Below are 19223 nucleotides of genomic sequence, written 5' to 3'. Positions count from 1 at the left end.
TCTGGGTTGATTTGTCTTACTGCCTGGTTGTGTGCCAGGGTGAGGCCTAGCCAAATGAAACGACGATATGAAGATTCTTGAGACAGTGTGTGTGTGTGTGTGTGTATGTGTGTGTGTCCATGTGCTATCTGTGTGCACAGGCAGGCAGTGTGTGTCATAATATCCTGAGGATGATGAGAAGCAGATAGAGGAAGGAGAAGTGTCACAAACGATCTCCTTTCTTTGTTACTTCTTCTCATCCACCCTTCCTCTTTTTAAATACAACTCTTCTGCTTATAACTCTCCCCCCCGTCCATTCATACTTGCCTTTGCTACAACCCTCCTTCCTTCCTCCTCTCACCTTTTCTTTTGCACCAGAGATTTAAAAAAAGTATTAAACATGGATACTTTACAGCAGGGCGATGTGGGAAATTAGGACTTTAATTAAGAGAGAGATTACACAGAATACAGTGGAAGAGAGATACAAAGTATGGAGACAAGATACCGTAGGTGGGCTTTTATCCTCATCTAGACGGACAACTATTTTGAATAGCATATATCAGTGGTGTGAGTGATCAGTTTGTCCCAGGCATGGGCAAGAGACGCGGTGGAACAGATGAAAAATCGCTCGCACACTACAAGGACTCCTTTTGGATAGCTTTATTGCACCAAGTGCAGTGGTAACGTTTCGAGCTAACTAGCTTCGTCTGACGAAGAGCTAGTTAGCTTGAAACGTCCAAACTATCCAAAAGGAGTCCTTGTAGTGTGCGAGCGATTTTTCATCTGTTTCACTGTTATATTTTTTCGACTCAGCACCTACCCGAAGTCTCGGTCCTTGGATGTGCATGTTTTCATCTATTTCAAGAGACGCGGTGGGCCTGTGAAGAGGCTGTGGGTTATGGGTCCCCTGAGCCCTTGGGCCCTTGGGCCCCTGGGCCTGGGCCTGGGCCCGGTAGGCCCGTTGGGTAATACATTCCAGCCATAGCAGGTGGAGCTGCGGCTCTGGGAAACTCCCATCTCACGTGAGCTGCGAAAGGACTCAACCCATTTCCTCCCACTGTCCTGACAAAAAAATCAAGATGGTGACGGCCATTTTTTAAAAACTCAGCCAGGGAGGAGACATTTAATGTGATAGCTACGTCCATATTAATTATGTCTATGCTTAGTCCCCATAGTAGCCATTTCATGAGACGAGACCATTTTCGAATCTTGACTGTATAAAATTACATTTTTTTGTAATAGTTTGTAGCCTACATTGTGTTTTACTATGCTTTAGCAAAACGTTAATGTAAATCTGTAAATTTCCCTTTTTTTTAATGTAAAGTGGAGGAGGAGGGGGGGGGGGGGTCGGGGGACTTCAAGTGTGGTCACCCAGGGGCACCGCACTGTGTTAATCCGTGCCTGGAGGTGACACATGACTGTCAGACAGACAGACAGACAGACACCAAGACAAGCAGCGAGACAGACAGAGGCCGTCAGACAGACAGACAGACAGACAGACAGACAGACAGACAGACAGACAGACAGACAGACAGACAGACACGTTAAGACCAGCCCCTTGCTGTGTGTGTGGTTGGCCAGCAGACAGAGGGCTGGACGGAAGCTAGCGAGCAGCAGAGCCTTCATCCGACATGAGAGCGTCGTGAAGCGGACACACAGCTGATCACAGCAGCCTCCACCTCCACGAGCAGCCTGCCTACAGCGTGCATGTCCACCGGCTCATAACGTGCCTGTGTTGTGTTTAGAGGAGGCTGTTCAGAGGCAGAGGAGAAGCGGACTGTAGCAGCTGTTGGAGCGGCTGTATTTGATGGGGATGTGTTCAAGGCAGGAGAGGATACAACAAGACGTCGACATCGTTATTGAGAGGTGCCAGGCAGAGACAGACTGTCTGTTCTCTGGTGAGTTTACCCATCAGGCCGTACGAAGCTCCACACCTCCAAATCTACACAACATCCCACATAGGCTATAGCTAGCCTACACCTAGTAGGCTACAGGCCTGCCTCGCTTACAATACAATATTTCGTGGGGTCATAACTTAGATGAATGCTGCTGAGTCTGACCTTTAAAAGAAAGCTTTTGCTAACGCAATCAGCCACATTATACGCCTGTACAGTAACAGCCTCACAATCGACTATTCAGTCGAATTTTGAATTTTGTTATCTGTACAGCAGCTGGGTCATCCTGAATGCTCCTTATTCGTGCTTCTGAAACACTCGTTTCCTGCATCCTATATATATATATAAGTAATAATAAGCTGTCAATCATTTCCTGTATGGTAGGCTATATTATAAGCTGTCAATCATTTCCTGTATGGTAGGCTATATTATAAGCTGTCAATCATTTCCTGTATGGTAGGCTATATTATAAGCTGTCAATCATTTCCTGTATGGTAGGCTATATGATGATATTAAGCTGTCAATCATTTCCTGTATGGTAGGCTATATGATGATAATAAGCTGTCAATCATTTCCTGTATGGTAGGCTATATGATGATAATAAGCTATCATTTCCTGTATGGTAGGCTATATGATGATAATAAGCTATCATTTCCTGTATGGTAGGCTATATGATGATAATAAGCTATCATTTCCTGTATGGTAGGCTATATGATGATAATAAGCTATCATTTCCTGTATGGTAGGCTATATGATGATAATAAGCTATCATTTCCTGTATGGTAGGCTATATGATGGATACTAATGCTGCATTAGTTTATAACTGGGATGTGGCAAATTGCCAGTTGCTACTAGCAAAAATCTAATAAAACCACATTAACTGGGAGTTCCTACTCACAAACTTGGGTATTGATAAGCACAAGTCTGTGCTGGTGATATGATTTTTTACCAAGCTGTTGAGCGCTGTGATGGCTGAGCTCTAACCCGGAAAAATCATATCACCAGCACAGACTTCAGATGAAAAGAGGCATTTATGAGCAGCGTCGAGCTTTCTAACCACGACGTCGAGAAGCTATGAACCCTTCTTCTCAAGTAGGTGGCTTTGAAATGTTTCTGTGGCACTTATACGTCCGTATCGCAGAGTCGCAGGCAAGTCTATGTACGGAGACGGGACTCTTGTAGGGTATGTCATACCCAGAAAGAGGAGTAACGGGGCTAGGGTATTATTGAATGATTTCTCAACCCCCAGTTGCTCCCAGCGTGTCATTTGACGTCATTTCAACATGGCGCCCACGATTGTAAGAATTTAAAACATATTTTTTCAACAATAGCAAGCCTTCAGACCAATCAGCTTACCAATACAATAGTTGGTTAAACCCATACAACTAAATGTTAATATTGTTATTAGCTGTTAGCTTAGACAGCTGACGGCTATTAGCATCCATGGTTTTGCGACTTGAAGCCTGAAGCTCGAAGGCACGGTAGGTCGGAGATGACGCGTTTGCCACTTGCCACTGGTCAGCTCCTACCATAAACGAATGCAGCATAAGCTATCATCAAAGAATGTACATTGATAAGAAGTGACACACAATAGATCGCAACATCAGCGCACAGCAGCAGCGCTACGCCTCCGCCATCTTGGCCCCTAAGAGACTAGTTAAACCTGTCTGTCTATGGTAAAAACAGCATCCAGTAAAACATCCCGCATACAAAAGTACCTCTGCCAGTTGAACAATAAAGAAATATGATAAATATGCATACTATTCTAACTATTTACTTATTTATCCATTCATTATGAAAGAATCAAAGCAGCAACATGTAGGCTAAAACATGTTTGTAAACATTCATTCTGAATTTCATTTAATACAGCACTTTGAAATCATGGGTTACAGTTGCTGTAAAAATGTACTGACTACAACAGTACATCCAGACCATTTATAGAATCGAAAAAGCAAAAATGTCAATGTAGAATTTGAAATCATGTAGACATCTACCATACCCATAACAAACATTCAGTAAATGTAAATTAATGTAAAAATGTAGCAGATATGCCTGGAGAGACTGAACCTGGATAGAAAAATGTGGTGATTTTAATTTGATATTAGTATTCGCATACATCTTCCACGTGACGTCAATGTTTGAAGCTTATTGGACTCTGGCTATGGGGGACACACAAGGAATAACTAATGCCAACATTGGTGCTGCATTATACCTCCTCCCTTTCCCTGCTCTCTCCTCCCCCACATTCCCCTGTTCCCTCCCCACCTCCTCACTTTACCTGCTCTCTCCTCCTCCACATTCCCCTGTTCCCTCCCCACCTCCTCCCTTTCCCTGCTCTCTCCTCCCCCACATTCCATCCCCCTTTCTCCTTTCTCTCTGTCTCTCTCTATCATATGATTTTTCAATCATGTTGTTAGTATTACTACTGTAATTGTTACTGTTGTGTCAGCTAGATTTTGCTAGACATATTCTCTGTGAAGTCCTCTGAGACATGCTTGTGAATTATGGCTATACAAATAAACTTGACTTGACTTGAGCCCAGAGCAGTTGGAACCAGTGCTGCCAGATACAGCTCTGGCCCCGTTTCACACTGGCAACTTTTAGCCCCGTCTAACCCTGTTACCCTGTTAGCCCACTTTGGAATGTTCCAGGATTGTGCAAGTGTGAAAGCTTTCTTAGCCTGTATCTTAGGCCCAGGCTAAGAGGATAACTTAGCCTGTAGCTTAGGCCCAGGCTAAGAGGATCACTTAGCCCCGGCTAAGTGTAGTGTGAAAAGCCCTTCTAGATAGATATACATTCGGGTCTGACCATCACTTGTGTTTCTCTTTCAGATTTCAGATACTCTGATGCCACTTTCACTTTCACATACTCTAAAGGATTGAAAAGGTAAGGCTGTATTACATTTTATTACTAGGGCTGGGCCATATGGACAAAATCAAATATAATATTTTTGACCAAATACCTCAATATCGATATTGCAACAGTATTGTAGGGATGAATATTGGTGTTGTCAAAATATTTACAGAATGAGATTTTTGATAAATAATCCTCAGTAATGTGGATATAATGACTAAGTGGGTAAAGGCAAATAATAGAACAGCTCGAACAGTCTGGTGAGTTCAGAAAATTACATCACTTTACTGTAATGCAGCCTTTAAAACCAGGAAAAGACAACACTTATGCCATATCAATCACCATATCAAAAAAGCTAAGACAATATTTAGTCTCATATCACAATATCGATATAATGTCGATATATTGCCCAGCCCTAATTATGATGTCAATAAGTGGACAGTGGACAGACCTACACCTGGACTGTCTGCCTAGAGGCCTGGAGTATAAGGTTAGTAGACCTACACCTGGACTGTCTGCCTAGAGGCCTGGAGTATAAGGTTAGTAGACCTACACCTGGACTGTCTGCCTAGAGGCCTGGAGTATAAGGTTAGTAGACCTACACCTGGACTGTCTGCCTAGAGGCCTGGAGAAGAAGGTTAGTAGACCTACACCTGGACTGTCTGCCTAGAGACCTGGAGTATAAGGTTAGTAGACCTACACCTGGACTGTCTGCCTAGAGGCCTGGAGTATAAGGTTAATTAGTGGACAGTGGACAGACCTACACCTGGACTGTCTGCCTAGAGGCCTGGAGTAGAAGGTTAGTAGTCTAGGGCCCTAGCCAGTGTAGCCAAGACCCTTCAGGCATAATGGGTGGTTTTATAGTGGTCAATTTTTGGAGAAAATGGACAATTGTCCAGTAGGTTCGCTGCGATGAGCAGCTTGGCATAGTGTGAGAATCCACAGTTCTAAACCTAAGTAAAAATAAGATGAGCAGCTTGGCATAGTGTGAGAATCCAAAGTTCTAAACCTAAGTAAAAGTAAAACCCTTCACGTCACAGCGTCACTGTGTGGATCTCATTTGCAATTACTGCTCATGGCCATTGGTGTTGTCAGAGACAAGAAAACTGAAATCTTCTTATCACTTTAAGAGTGACGTGATTTGGAATGTATTCATAGGTTTTGCGAGTTAGGCGATTGCAGTGACTGTGTATTGTTTTGTGTATTGTATTGTGTATTGTTTTGTGTATTGTTCAGCTTGCTCGATAGATGCTACCTAGCAATTTTGGTGGAAATCGGTATAACGGTCTAGGAAGAGATTTCAAAAATGTGTTTTCTAAACTTATCTCCAAAATCTTCCAGGCGGACCTTGAGGGTCCCAGTGAGAAAGTTGTAGAGCAGGTTGGCCTGAACATGTGGAAAAAACATGCAAATTTGCTTTGAGGCAGATAAACAACAACAAGAACGAGAATAATAAACCAGCACAAAAACAATAGTTAAAAAGAGCATCAAAGCACATGTTTGCAGCTTGATGTTAACAACCACAATGATTGGTTACTGGCTTCCATGTGGGCGTGGCTTCCATGTGGGCGTGACGTGTGTGTCTCTAAGAATTCACGGCTTGATATTCTTATTGGCAAACATAACCATGGTTACTATAGGGTTTCTGTAAGTTCAAATACAATTTGAACTGGCATTAAAATGTACAACAAAAAAAGGAAAGAGTGAAGTATACTTGCAACCAGGAAATATCTCATGAAAGAACGAGAAACGGCTGTGTTGTCAAGACCTCTGAAACTTCTTACATATTTAAGACTGAAAGCAACATTTAACTATGCTGACGACTGCAGCTTTGTCTTGTGTTGTGGTGCATGCAGCATGTTGTGTTAGGCAGGCCTCTCTTACAATACCTAAAGAGCCGGTGTTTTGTCAAAGTCTTTTCTAAAACCACAACAACTGACAACACCCTAACCCTACAAATGAATCATCTTAGTTTGTACCCTGAGCTCCAATTGTAAAGTCAGTACTGACAATACAGATAGCATGTAAGCTAACAAGCAGTCAGACCTGTAGCCTGTACTACGAAGCTATCTTAACAGATCCGCGATAAGTCCCTTTGATCTGGTTTGACTGAACAGGATCAAAGCTATCTAGTTAACCGATACTACGACGCTGGTTTTCTACTCGATAACTGAAGCTGGCTTTATCTGGGATCTGCCTGTGCACGCGCACGTTTTTCGCTCGTGCACAGGCGCGTGTCCACGCGAAAGAGGTGCGCTAGCCAATCACATTATGAACAGCTGAGTTGATCCACGCCCACACCCATTTCTACACCCATTTCCTCATTCAATGAAAGCGCAGTGCGTGATCAGAGTTTTAGCGGATATTTAATGTAACCTATGTCAGAATGAAAATCCGCGTTGGACATAATCTGCTGAAGGACTGCTAAAGCTGCCGCTTGTATTCACATCAGTCATTTGATTTACTTTGATCAGCGATTTCTGTCCCCTAAATGTGTAATCTCAGCCTATAAATTTCCACAATCTGTAAACCTATTTAGACCATAGATTTAGAAACGCATGCTCAATGAATAATGATCTCTATCACTCATTATGTGTGTAGTTGCACTGATCGAATAATTAATATATAAAATAATGATAATGCTGATGCCTAATATAAAAGAGAAAACTGCTGAACTGAATTGAGACGATGCGGGCATAGTTTTCATTGATAAAAACTAGCCTATTTTTGCTCATATATTGGCATACAGCCTACAGGACACAGTTCCAGCTGAAACATGCAAGAATTGCCTGCATATTTAGTAGCCTATTGGGGCTATCCCATATTTATCCCATATCTATATTATATGTAGGCTATAGGCTTTTCTGGCATGTAGGAGAATATCACCCTCACTCCATTTGAGGCTCCGTGTATGATATGCGCTGCGTGATTAATAGTGATCATATTTCTCCACGCATCGTTGAGCTGTTAAGACATAAAGTGGTAAGTAGGCTTAATTTAATTATGTAGCCTACAGAGCCACAAATGTTTTTCTTGTTATATTCTCAGTTGACTGCAATCTATTTTTCATATGGCGATCTTATATGAACGGTGAGTGACTCCAGAGAGCCGATTATATGGGTCTGTCATGGATTTTGATCTTATCCTCTGAAGCTAACCTGGTCGCGACCAGGTTAGCTTTGCAGCGTCAGTTGCCATGGTGATTGAAAGTTAACTTGCTTTGTAGTACGGCTAAACCAGGTTTAAACTCAAACTTACTCGGATAAGGCATTAAACTAGCTTCGTAGTACAGGCTACTGCATAGATTCAAAAGTCTTTAATAAGGTTGAGTTTTGGTAAAGGCTCGGGGTAGGTACGGTAATCCTTCTCTCTCACACTAATAATAAAGTTGTAGTTTAATATTCCAGTAGATGACAGCTTGGAGCACAGTAACATGGAGTGCAGGTCTGGAAGGCAGATTCAAGGCAGTTTCACAGCCACCAACGTCTGTGTTGATTGTGTCTAAAGGGGAAGTTGCACATTTCCTGAAGAGCTGCGGTCTTGACATTTTGGCCTGTGGCAAGTCAAAATCAACAGACGGTGGTGATTCTACAGTCTGCTGGGGCCGAGGCAAACATTCCCCGGGGACCCCTCCAACCAGCGTTCATCACCATTATGTTATAAATAATCAGAAAATGTACGAAATCTAAACTTTTTTATTCCAAATGTTCACATGTGTTGCGACAATTGCATTATTCACACAAGACAGTAACGTTATTAGCAGAGCTTCTCTGTAGTAAATCCATTAGCTATAGCCGCGTTAGCAAGCAGCTAACGTTATATATAGCCAGCCAAAACCACAATATCACAGCAGCTGATACAACAAGCCCTAGCATCAAACGACCAATTTTTTTGCAGGCGATCGAATAACCCTGGCCTTGACATGCCTTCTGTGATATGTTGTAATAATATTGATCTTTTATTTTTGTCTCCAGGGTTTCTTACTCTGTGCATGTCTCCGATGACTATCCAGGTAAGGAGGAACTCACTGCTACCTTCATGTGTGTCCATTCTGTTACACGTCATGGAACATTCAGCAACATACATTTTTGTGCATGGAAAATCTAGTTTTTATGAGACGGGTTTGCAGTCAGGGATACAAAATGATTAATTTGAAGTTTCACAATAAGACAAGCACACAACTAAGATAAACAGGCTAGCTTTTTAGTCTAACTTGCATTTTTTCATTAATATTCACTTCTTAGTATGTATGCTGCAATAAATTTTCCCCTCACCTATCATTCATTCTACTCAATATGTTGAAATTAGGGCTGTGATGGTATTTACATGTTCTTACTGTGGTAACAAGGTAATGCCCCTCTACAATTTCAAGGTTTTGTTTTTGCAGAGAGAAAGACATTTTTGGCACCCCTCACACTTGAGATTTTAGTTCCCACAAAGGCCCAAGCCACCCCAAATGCCTCAAAGGCCTGATATATTTGAGTTCAGTACAAGTCTGATTGCATACTAACTCAAAATCAAGCATTTTTACTGTATCAAATTAGAGGATCTCAAAGTGACACATTTATGCGTTGAATTGACGTTATTTCTGAAACTTTTGGGTGCTATAAAAACATATTGCTCCATAATTTCTGACAATGACTGATATGTTTGAGTTCAGGATCACCCTGACTGCACACCAACCCAAAAGTCAAATACGCACGACAGCAACCAATCACGCTTACTGTCGTGCATACTAGTCACCCCCCAAAGGCCCGTTCTGAGCAAGCCCACCCCCTTCCCTCTTGAGGATGTGGAAGTGAATTGAAAAGCTGTAGTTCCTCGACTGGCCACTAGGCGTCGGGGGCAGTAGGCATTCCCTCCATGTTAAAATGCCCGACTTTGTAACAGGATTAAACATCTTTCCAGTCGGGGGCGAAACACGGTTTTGGTCTATATAGCTAATTTCACCTTTTCATAACAACTGTAGGGGGGTACATTTTTATATAACTCACCCATTTGGAATAAAATAGATGATAGAAAAGGGGGTGATTGACAGGTCACCTGTCCAGTGATCACGCAGCTTGCCGATCACGGACCAATAGCAGGCGGAGCTGCGGCTCTGGGAAACTCCCATCTCACGTGAGCTGCAGAAGGACTCAACCCATTCCCCCCCACTCTGCTGACGAAAAATCAAGATGGTGACACCGTTTGAACTCCGCCAGGAAAACAAAATTTAATGGGATATTATGTCCATATTATTTATGTCTATGGGAAAAGCCCATTTGGCTGTTTACTGCCAACTCCAGACACTGCAACATTTCTGTTTATCAATATTACATTTTGTATAATATGTATTGATATCTTTAGCAATATTACAAATAATCAAAGTAATAATCAGAGCGACAATGCAAACACAGGGACGTTCAATATAAAGCAGTGTATTGGAGGTACAGAAATTTAGTTTGTTCACTTCAATTCAGTTCTCAAATCTGTTCACAGTAAACCCTCTTCCAAAACAAATCAATAAAGAATCTCTCCAAAAAGAAATGTAACCAAACATCTCACGACTTTGTGCACACAGAATAGCCTCACTGCACTTTCAGGGCTTATGAACATATTCATAAATAAAACACAGTTAGCCTGCTAAACCATCCGGTCACGTGAACTCACATCCTGTTTCGTTCTGCCTTTCTGTCTGGCCTCCAGACCTGGGCGGGCTCTTTCAGAAATGACAAAGATCACTAGCCAATCAGGGAGCTGCCTCGTAGTTGACATCATAACCGACCAATCAGGAACGCCGCTGGCAAAACAGAAGTAATGGGGTCTCTCGGACCGAGTTTCAAGGAATGGAGACCCTGTCACGTCACCTCATATCAACCCATCCTCAATAGCCAATCAGCTCTCAACATAATGTCAAATGTGAAGTCTGTTATGATGTGTGTCTCCTGTTTCATCACCCCATCCTCAATAGCCAATCAACCCCGGTCATCTATCAATATGACGTCTGCTATGAAGTCGCTGCTAAGCCTATGACGTGTGCAGTATATATAGCCAGGGTCAGCACGTCATCATCTTCTTACTGATCGTTCACCTCAGTGGCTGGCTGTACCTTGGGCTGATCGCCTTCTGCTGTGTTTCACCCCACCCACCTCCCGAGTCCACCACCAACGTCTTGACTCGTGAAGAATTCCCTATGGGGGGGGGGTTCTCCATCCTAGACTGAGCAGATGCCCTCCTCTCTCACCACAAGAGGAGCATCATCTTACCATGGAGTCATTACGCCACGCCAAAATTAGTCGCCATGCTATTATATTTGTTACCCAATTGTCAACGTTCATCGGGTTTAAATAGGCATAACTGCAGTTATTGCAGAAATAGACTCAATAACAAAAATTAAACAAGAACAGGAGTTATTTTGCCGTTCCTCCAAGTGGATTTGGATTTGACTGGATCCAACAGTGATTGGCTGAAGGATCGGCTACTTCCGCCCACTGAAATGACAGTGCACAGTGCAGAGTCCAGACACATCACAGTGCAGAGTCCAGACACACACAGTACAGAGTCCAGACACACACAGTACAGAGTCCAGACACACACAGTACAGAGTCCAGACACATCACAGTACAGAGTCCAGACACATCACAGTGCAGAGTCCAGACACATCACAGTACAGAGTCCAGACACACACAGTACAGAGTCCAGACACACACAGTACAGAGTCCAGACACATCACAGTGCAGAGTCCAGACACACACAGTGCAGAGTCCAGACACACACAGTACAGAGTCCAGACACATCACAGTACAGAGTCCAGACACATCACAGTGCAGAGTCCAGACACATCACAGTACAGAGTCCAGACACACACAGTACAGAGTCCAGACACATCACAGTACAGAGTCCAGACACATCACAGTGCAGAGTCCAGACACATCACAATACAGAGTCCAGACACATCACAGTGCAGAGTCCAGACACATCACAGTACAGAGTCCAGACACATCACAGTACAGAGTCCAGACACACACAGTGCAGAGTCCAGACACATCACAGTGCAGAGTCCAGACACACACAGTACAGAGTCCAGACACATCACAATACAGAGTCCAGACACATCACAGTACAGAGTCCAGACACATCACAGTACAGAGTCCAGACACATCACAATACAGAGTCCAGACACATCACAGTACAGAGTCCAGACACACACAGTACAGAGTCCAGACACATCACAGTGCAGAGTCCAGACACACACAGTACAGAGTCCAGACACATCACAATACAGAGTCCAGACACATCACAGTACAGAGTCCAGACACATCACAGTACAGAGTCCAGACACACACAGTGCAGAGTCCAGACACATCACAGTACAGAGTCCAGACACACACAGTACAGAGTCCAGACACATCACAATACAGAGTCCAGACACATCACAGTACAGAGTCCAGACACACACAGTACAGAGTCCAGACACATCACAGTGCAGAGTCCAGACACACACAGTACAGAGTCCAGACACATCACAATACAGAGTCCAGACACATCACAGTACAGAGTCCAGACACATCACAGTACAGAGTCCAGACACACACAGTGCAGAGTCCAGACACATCACAGTACAGAGTCCAGACACACACAGTGCAGAGTCCAGACACACACAGTACAGAGTCCAGACACATCACAGTGCAGAGTCCAGACACACACAGTGCAGAGTCCAGACACATCACAGTACAGAGTCCAGACACACACAGTACAGAGTCCAGACACACACAGTGCAGAGTCCAGACACATCACAGTACAGAGTCCAGACACACACAGTGCAGAGTCCAGACACACACAGTACAGAGTCCAGACACATCACAGTACAGAGTCCAGACACACACAGTACAGAGTCCAGACACATCACAGTACAGAGTCCAGACACACACAGTACAGAGTCCAGACACATCACAGTACAGAGTCCAGACACACACAGTGCAGAGTCCAGACACACACAGTGCAGAGTCCAGACACATCACAGTGCAGAGTCCAGACACATCACAGTGCAGAGTCCAGACACATCACAGTACAGAGTCCAGACACACACAGTACAGAGTCCAGACACACACAGTACAGAGTCCAGACACATCACAGTACAGAGTCCAGACACATCACAGTGCAGAGTCCAGACACATCACAGTACAGAGTCCAGACACACACAGTACAGAGTCCAGACACATCACAGTACAGAGTCCAGACACATCACAGTACAGAGTCCAGACACATCACAGTACAGAGTCCAGACACATCACAGTGCAGAGTCCAGACACATCACAGTACAGAGTCCAGACACACACAGTACAGAGTCCAGACACATCACAGTACAGAGTCCAGACACATCACAGTGCAGAGTCCAGACACATCACAGTACAGAGTCCAGACACATCACAGTACAGAGTCCAGACACATCACAGTACAGAGTCCAGACACATCACAGTACAGAGTCCAGACACACACAGTACAGAGTCCAGACACATCACAGTACAGAGTCCAGACACACACAGTACAGAGTCCAGACACATCCACCAAATGAAACACAATGTGAATTCACAGATCTGGATGATTTTAACCAGGCTACGACAGAGGCCCTAAAACTGCTTTTATGCTTACACGAAATCGGCAGCGCCGACTGCGCCGAGGGGTCGCCGCAGCTGGCCGTCCTATCGGCACAGCTCGGTGGAGGGGGCGTGCAGCTCCTCGAAAATGTGACTCCGCGGCGTCAACGCAGACGTGACGTGACCAGCACGAGAGCTGTGATTGGCCGTTGCCTTGGGCCGTGCACATATCCGCTGACGTAGTTGTTGTGACGAATGAGGAAATCATTTAACAGTGCTTGTCCCTCATCTAGCAAAGCCTTCTGCAGGCTCACCAGAATGAGTTTTGAAATGGAGGGACAATAAAATGTCCCCCCACCGACATGATTGCAAGTTCTTGGTAAACAACACGATAGCATCATATGTAATGGACATGAGTGTACCACAAGCCACCTAGTGTTTTAGAGGTGTACTGCAACCAACGCGCCGAGTTACGTTCGAGTATGCACAGTCTCGCTGTCGCCGCTAGTCGGCGGCATCTGGTTTACCATTAGCAAGAAAATGGTCATGGAATTGAGGTTACAGACCCTATATATGAAATGGACACGATAGCATGTATGTAAGTGTAAAATTAAGTCAAATTGTTGTTAGACAATGCTTACTTATGTAGTTACAGTGTATCATACTTGTTTAAAACAATGCCTTACTTAGTTACAGTGTATCATACTTGTTTAAAACGATTTCCTTTTGCCTGTCTTCAATGCAGACAACACCTACGTTTCAAACTCTGAAGATGATGATGAAGTTTTAATTACAACAGATCCCATTCCGGTCATTTTTCATCAGATTGCAACAGGTAAGCCTGTGCACTCAAATGTTGCTCATCTTTGGGATGCTGTATTGTGGAGGGGTTAGGTTTATCAATATTTTGTGGCTGAATAAGTTCATGGTTTTTCTGTATATGCTACTGATAGCAGCTATGCTAACATATGCATTGGGATTGACCTTTTCTTCTTTCCATCAGAAATGAATGTCACAGTCACTGTATCTCAAAATCTCAGTATCTGTATCTGTAATACGCTTAAATGGAATTATTTCTCATATTTTCCAATCCACTTTTGCACATATTTCCAAAACAGAGCCACCCTTGGGCAAAACGAAAATAAATGCTGACATATTTATTTCCATGTCCTCATCACAGAATGTGCATGTTGGTTAATACCCCAGACAAAGAACACTTCAAAATTGTATGAAGTAGTTTAAAGCAAAAGTATTGCAGGGACCTCTGTATGGTGTTTTTATGCTTTGATCAGGATCTATTTTTTTTAGCTTTGTAACCGTTTCATCCCTAAGCAGTGTCAGTGTGTTGAAGTTGATTAAACCAATGGTCCTCGAGATGGATAGGCTAAGGCTTGGTGATTTTTCCGTGAACAATGCCGGTCATTTCAATGTGTGTCTCCTGTCAGCGAATGTTCTTTTGTCTCACTTACTCAAAATTAACCAGCAAGGGAATAATGTCATGTGAAATAATAATGTCATGGGAATAATGTCATGTGAAATAATAATGTCATGGGAATAATGTCATGTGAAATAATAATGTCATGGGAATAATGTCATGTGAAATAATAATGTGATGGGAATAATGTCATGTGAAAGTGTGAGTCTGGCTGTTTTGAATTGACCTGCCTCCTCATTCTGTTTTTTTCAACAGAGATCAAGCTAAATAATGATGCCACTAGCTGCCAGTCCATCAGATCCAAACTTCACATAGACAAAAGTCAGGTAGGATGGATTATGACATTATCAGTGTCTCCCCAAAGGCTCATGGAGTTATAGCTGCGATGGTGACATTTTATATACAGTACATGTATAAATATAAAAAAAAACTCAGAAATTCTTTATTTCGCTTGCAAAGCCCGCCCTACCTAGTCCTGTCCTGTCTATTAACTCATTGAGTGCCAGCCACTTTTGGAGAACGGACGCTCCCAGTGCCAGAGTTTCAGAGCGTTTTCAGTGATTTCTCGAGGCCCACAGAATATTGTGTGATATTACTATGTAAACACCGAACACGCACAAAGAACGATGAGACTCTCTTCTATCATCTGCAAAAAAAAGTTTATTGATACCATTTTCCGTTCTTTAGTTATGAGCCGGAGAAGATAGGTTGTTTTGAGCAAAAAGACACGTTTCAAATTAGAAGCTGAGTTATTCCGCCTTTTGTGAAATGAAGCATTTCAAGCACATTCACTGACTCTGAAGATAATATTTTCTGATGTAGTGACGTGGTGTAGTTGTGTGGTGCCCTGCGTGCCCCACCCCCCTCTCCCCCCCTCAGCTGCAAACTCCTCCCCACACTAACACACAGCCTAACACGCACCCAGTCTATTTTTCGGAGCGCTCCGTTTTTGTGCGCCGGCTCCCAGCGCGACACGGAAATGCCAAACCGGACTGCAGGGAAAGGTTTGGCCCTTCGGCGTCGGGTGCTGCCTTTCTGGCGGCTAATCGTGTGGAGAAACTATACAGACAGAGGCAGAGGGGCTCAGTTGTGGGCGCGGATTGACTGCTGTTCGCAGCCAACGTCAGCTGCAGACAGAGCAATCTATATGGCTCTGGCTGCAGCATGAGCGGTTTCTCTTTGATCACGGGGCTTTTTCCTGCTGTTTTCCGGACCTTTCTCTAATCTGGAGAGCACTGTCGCCACCTAATGAGTCCGTAAAATAGGTTATACACCTTCAATAGCTACAATATTTGTACAGGAGATGCCTGAGGCTTTGATCCACGTCCCACCGTCAAAAAACGCAATTGACGAACATACTCGTCCTTGGCACTCTACGTTACTAAACGAATTGACGAACATACTCGTCCTTGGCACTCAATGAGTTAATAGTATGAGTTGTGCGGCGAAACAAACGTTAATATCTCAAAAACTATAAATCACATCGCTTATATTTTTACATTCTGAGTGAGAGCAGAAGTAGCTCAATTGTCTGATGTATAATCTATGTATGTCGTGTTAAAGTTGCGTGAACTGTCACAGTTTTAAAAATTAAGTGAATTTAGTAAACAGCACAGCCTGCTAGCGCGAGACACTCAAGGCTGGCTCCATAGCATCCCATTATAAAGTGACCCCCAGCCGTTTGTTTACCAACATGCTGATTGGCTGATTGGCTTTCGCACCGCTGAGAAGACACATCATACAGCTCACGTTTTGATTCCCACAGCTCTACCAAGAGTTCCTCTCTTTCTAGGGTCCAAAATGAAGCCATTTAATCCATTGATACCTGATGCAGCATTTGTGTGTGTATCCCTTTAAGACCGCGAACCGCGTGAACGCGGTTCGCGGTCTTAAAGGGATACACACACAAATGAGGGATATACACGCAAATGCTGCATCAGGTATCAATGGGTTAATCACCTTACAGTAACAACACTACGGAAATGTCAGTGAGTTTACTGCTACTGAGCGTGTGCGAGCTCTGCTACTATGGATACGTGTCTGAAAACATGGCAAACTGAATAGACTTCGTCGAACACGGACAAACAAAGATTGAACATGTGGAATCTGACCAAACATCTCCAAACACGGACAGACTGCTATGGCACCAAACCAACATCTGCGGTCATCTGTGTTGGTTGGAGAATGTTTGATTGGTGTGCTGTGAGCTTTAGACTGACTCTGGGTGGGAAAGGGGTTCTTGGTGATGGAAGTGGAACCCAAGATCATCCACTTGGCAGACCCAATTGCAAAAATCGGTTTCAACCCCTAGAGGGCCCTCTCGCTGCATGAAAATTATACAGTGCGTAGGATTTTGCCCAGAATCCTTCCCCAGCACTTCTCAAAAGCCTATCCACCTATGTAGCCCCGCCCACTTGAATACATGGCTTTAAAGCTGTTAGTTACCCTTTAAACATACTATGGCCTATCGAAAAACCTAAAGTACTTCAAATGTCAAATTTCAAAACTTCAAATTGTAGCCTGGGCGTTTATTTACCAAAACTTATTTCCAGACCCGGCGTCGCTGTCTATATGTGACCGCCGTCTATTTGGGACTGGCGTTTAATTCCTTTTGCACAGAAGCAAAGATTGGAAAGTATCAAATTGTTTATTTAAATATTTCCAATACATGTCCGGTATAATCCATACTGCATTCATGATCGCTGTTCCGCTGACAGAAATATGCACTTTTACAACGCCCAACTAACATTTTCCTGACCATTGCCGATGTTGTCCTTATGGAAATCAGACAGCGTCTCCAGTCTAACATGTCGACTCCGCGGCTGAGTTTTGAATGTTTATGTTGTGCAGTCCATAGCATCAAACAATGCAGTATGCATACTTGAAACATGTCGGTTATGTAGAAACTAAGCGTAAAACTAGCTAAGAAAGTAGCCTACTCAAATCGCCTACTCAAATCTCTCCTCTTGCCAAACCAGACTGACTTCTGCCAACATCACACACACTGCCCACGTCATTACTGTAACTGACTGTGAATTCAGTCTGAGCAGCACAAAAACATACCGCAATAAAAAAAATACCCGGCGTCTATTTACCAAAACATGTAGCCAGACCTGGCGTCTAATTTGGGACCGGCATCTATTTGGGACTCGCTGTTTATTTTTGAAGTTTTACGGTGTTTTGCTTTGAAGAAGAATATTCCTTTAATATTTTTCTTAAAAAAAATAAATCTTCATTGATTACCATGAATTGCTAATTGACAGTTTAACGGACCTTTTGCACTTGGCTGACTGCTGTTTTTTGATCAGATCAAGTGAAGAGGCATCACTCTGCTTTATGTAATTTATTTGTCCTACACAATTAAATCATTCCATTCTCGTTTTGGCGACAAAGGGTATTCATAAACAATAATAGTAGTTTCTTAAGATTTTTTATTTTTTTACAGTGTAATGCAGTAGACCCCGCTGCTGAATGTATAGGGGAAAGTGATTCTGTTGAAAGAATGCATCGTGGCTAGTCTCAGTATCTAATGATACATATGTTGTGAAGGTACTTCTGGTATTGGTATTAACAGTTGATAAATATGTTGTGAATGTACTTCTGCTATAAAGGTATTAACAGTTGATAAATATGTTGTGAATGTACTTCTGCTATAAAGGTATTAACAGTTGAAACTCATCTTGGTTCAGTTGCATCTGTATTAACTCTTGACTCTTGATTCAGTGCCATTATGCCATAGAGGAAGATTCTGAGGGAGACAATGACTCTGAGGAGTTCTACTATGGAGGTCAGGTAAGAAACAGTTACTATTTGCAAGGTGAAGAAAATTCACACCGTGGAGAGTCTCAGTCAGCTGCTGGCAACGGTGCAAAATCGAATACAACAATGTTCTAGTTACTAGAACATTGACATGTATTTGATGCTCCCATAGTTGATACCAGGCCCATTCAGCTGGTGGCCCGTGGGCCACATCCGGCCCAGAAGTAACCTCTGAGTGGCCCAGCGAGCATGGCCATAGCCAGTAGGTCACCGAGGTCCGTACCTCGTTAATGGCACGGCGCAGTCTGTGTTTGACTACACATCACTCTAATAACACCCCTTTAAAGATTATCAACCCACTTTGTATCATTATAGAGAGCCAAAGTGAACTGTCACTTCCTGGTTTTCTCCGTGTACCAGCGTGTGACAAATATGAATGGTTGTGAACAGAGAGATAATGTTACTTTTTTATCCTGTTTGAATTGTGCCACGGGGTACACATGTTAAACTTTGTCAATTTAAAAGATAACTATGCACGTCAAGAAAGTCAGTTTGTCCTGAAACTGAAACGTAGTTTTGTCAATCAACTACGTGCGCACAGGAACTACAGATGCAAATGAGCTCTTAGCTATTTCTGGTGCAATATATTTATTGTGTACTGTCCCTGCTCAAATAAACAATAAAGATAGAGATACATCTCGTGTGTCGCACATTATACGTCAC

The 19223-nt window shown here is 43.2% G+C and overlaps 1 protein-coding gene across 1 annotated transcript in view; it reads left to right on the top strand.

The window, feature by feature from the left end:
- The first annotated feature begins 1745 nt into the window (after positions 1–1745).
- parp8 (poly (ADP-ribose) polymerase family, member 8) overlaps positions 1746–19223 on the top strand; it is a 70861-nt gene continuing 53383 nt past the window's right edge. Inside the window, exons 1-6 of the mRNA XM_083645094.1 lie at positions 1746–1877; positions 4706–4760; positions 8702–8739; positions 14052–14141; positions 14997–15067; positions 18465–18533. Coding sequence (XP_083501220.1) covers positions 1787–1877; positions 4706–4760; positions 8702–8739; positions 14052–14141; positions 14997–15067; positions 18465–18533 — 414 coding nt within the window. The 5' untranslated portion in view covers positions 1746–1786. The remainder of the gene's footprint in view (positions 1878–4705; positions 4761–8701; positions 8740–14051; positions 14142–14996; positions 15068–18464; positions 18534–19223) is intronic.

The sequence above is a fragment of the Poromitra crassiceps genome, assembly GCF_964638095.1.
Source record: "Poromitra crassiceps genome assembly, chromosome: 10".
In the NCBI taxonomy this organism is placed as follows: domain Eukaryota; kingdom Metazoa; phylum Chordata; class Actinopteri; order Beryciformes; family Melamphaidae; genus Poromitra; species Poromitra crassiceps.
Note: the sequence above shows the minus strand (reverse complement) of the source record. Positions and strands in the feature narration are given on the sequence as shown.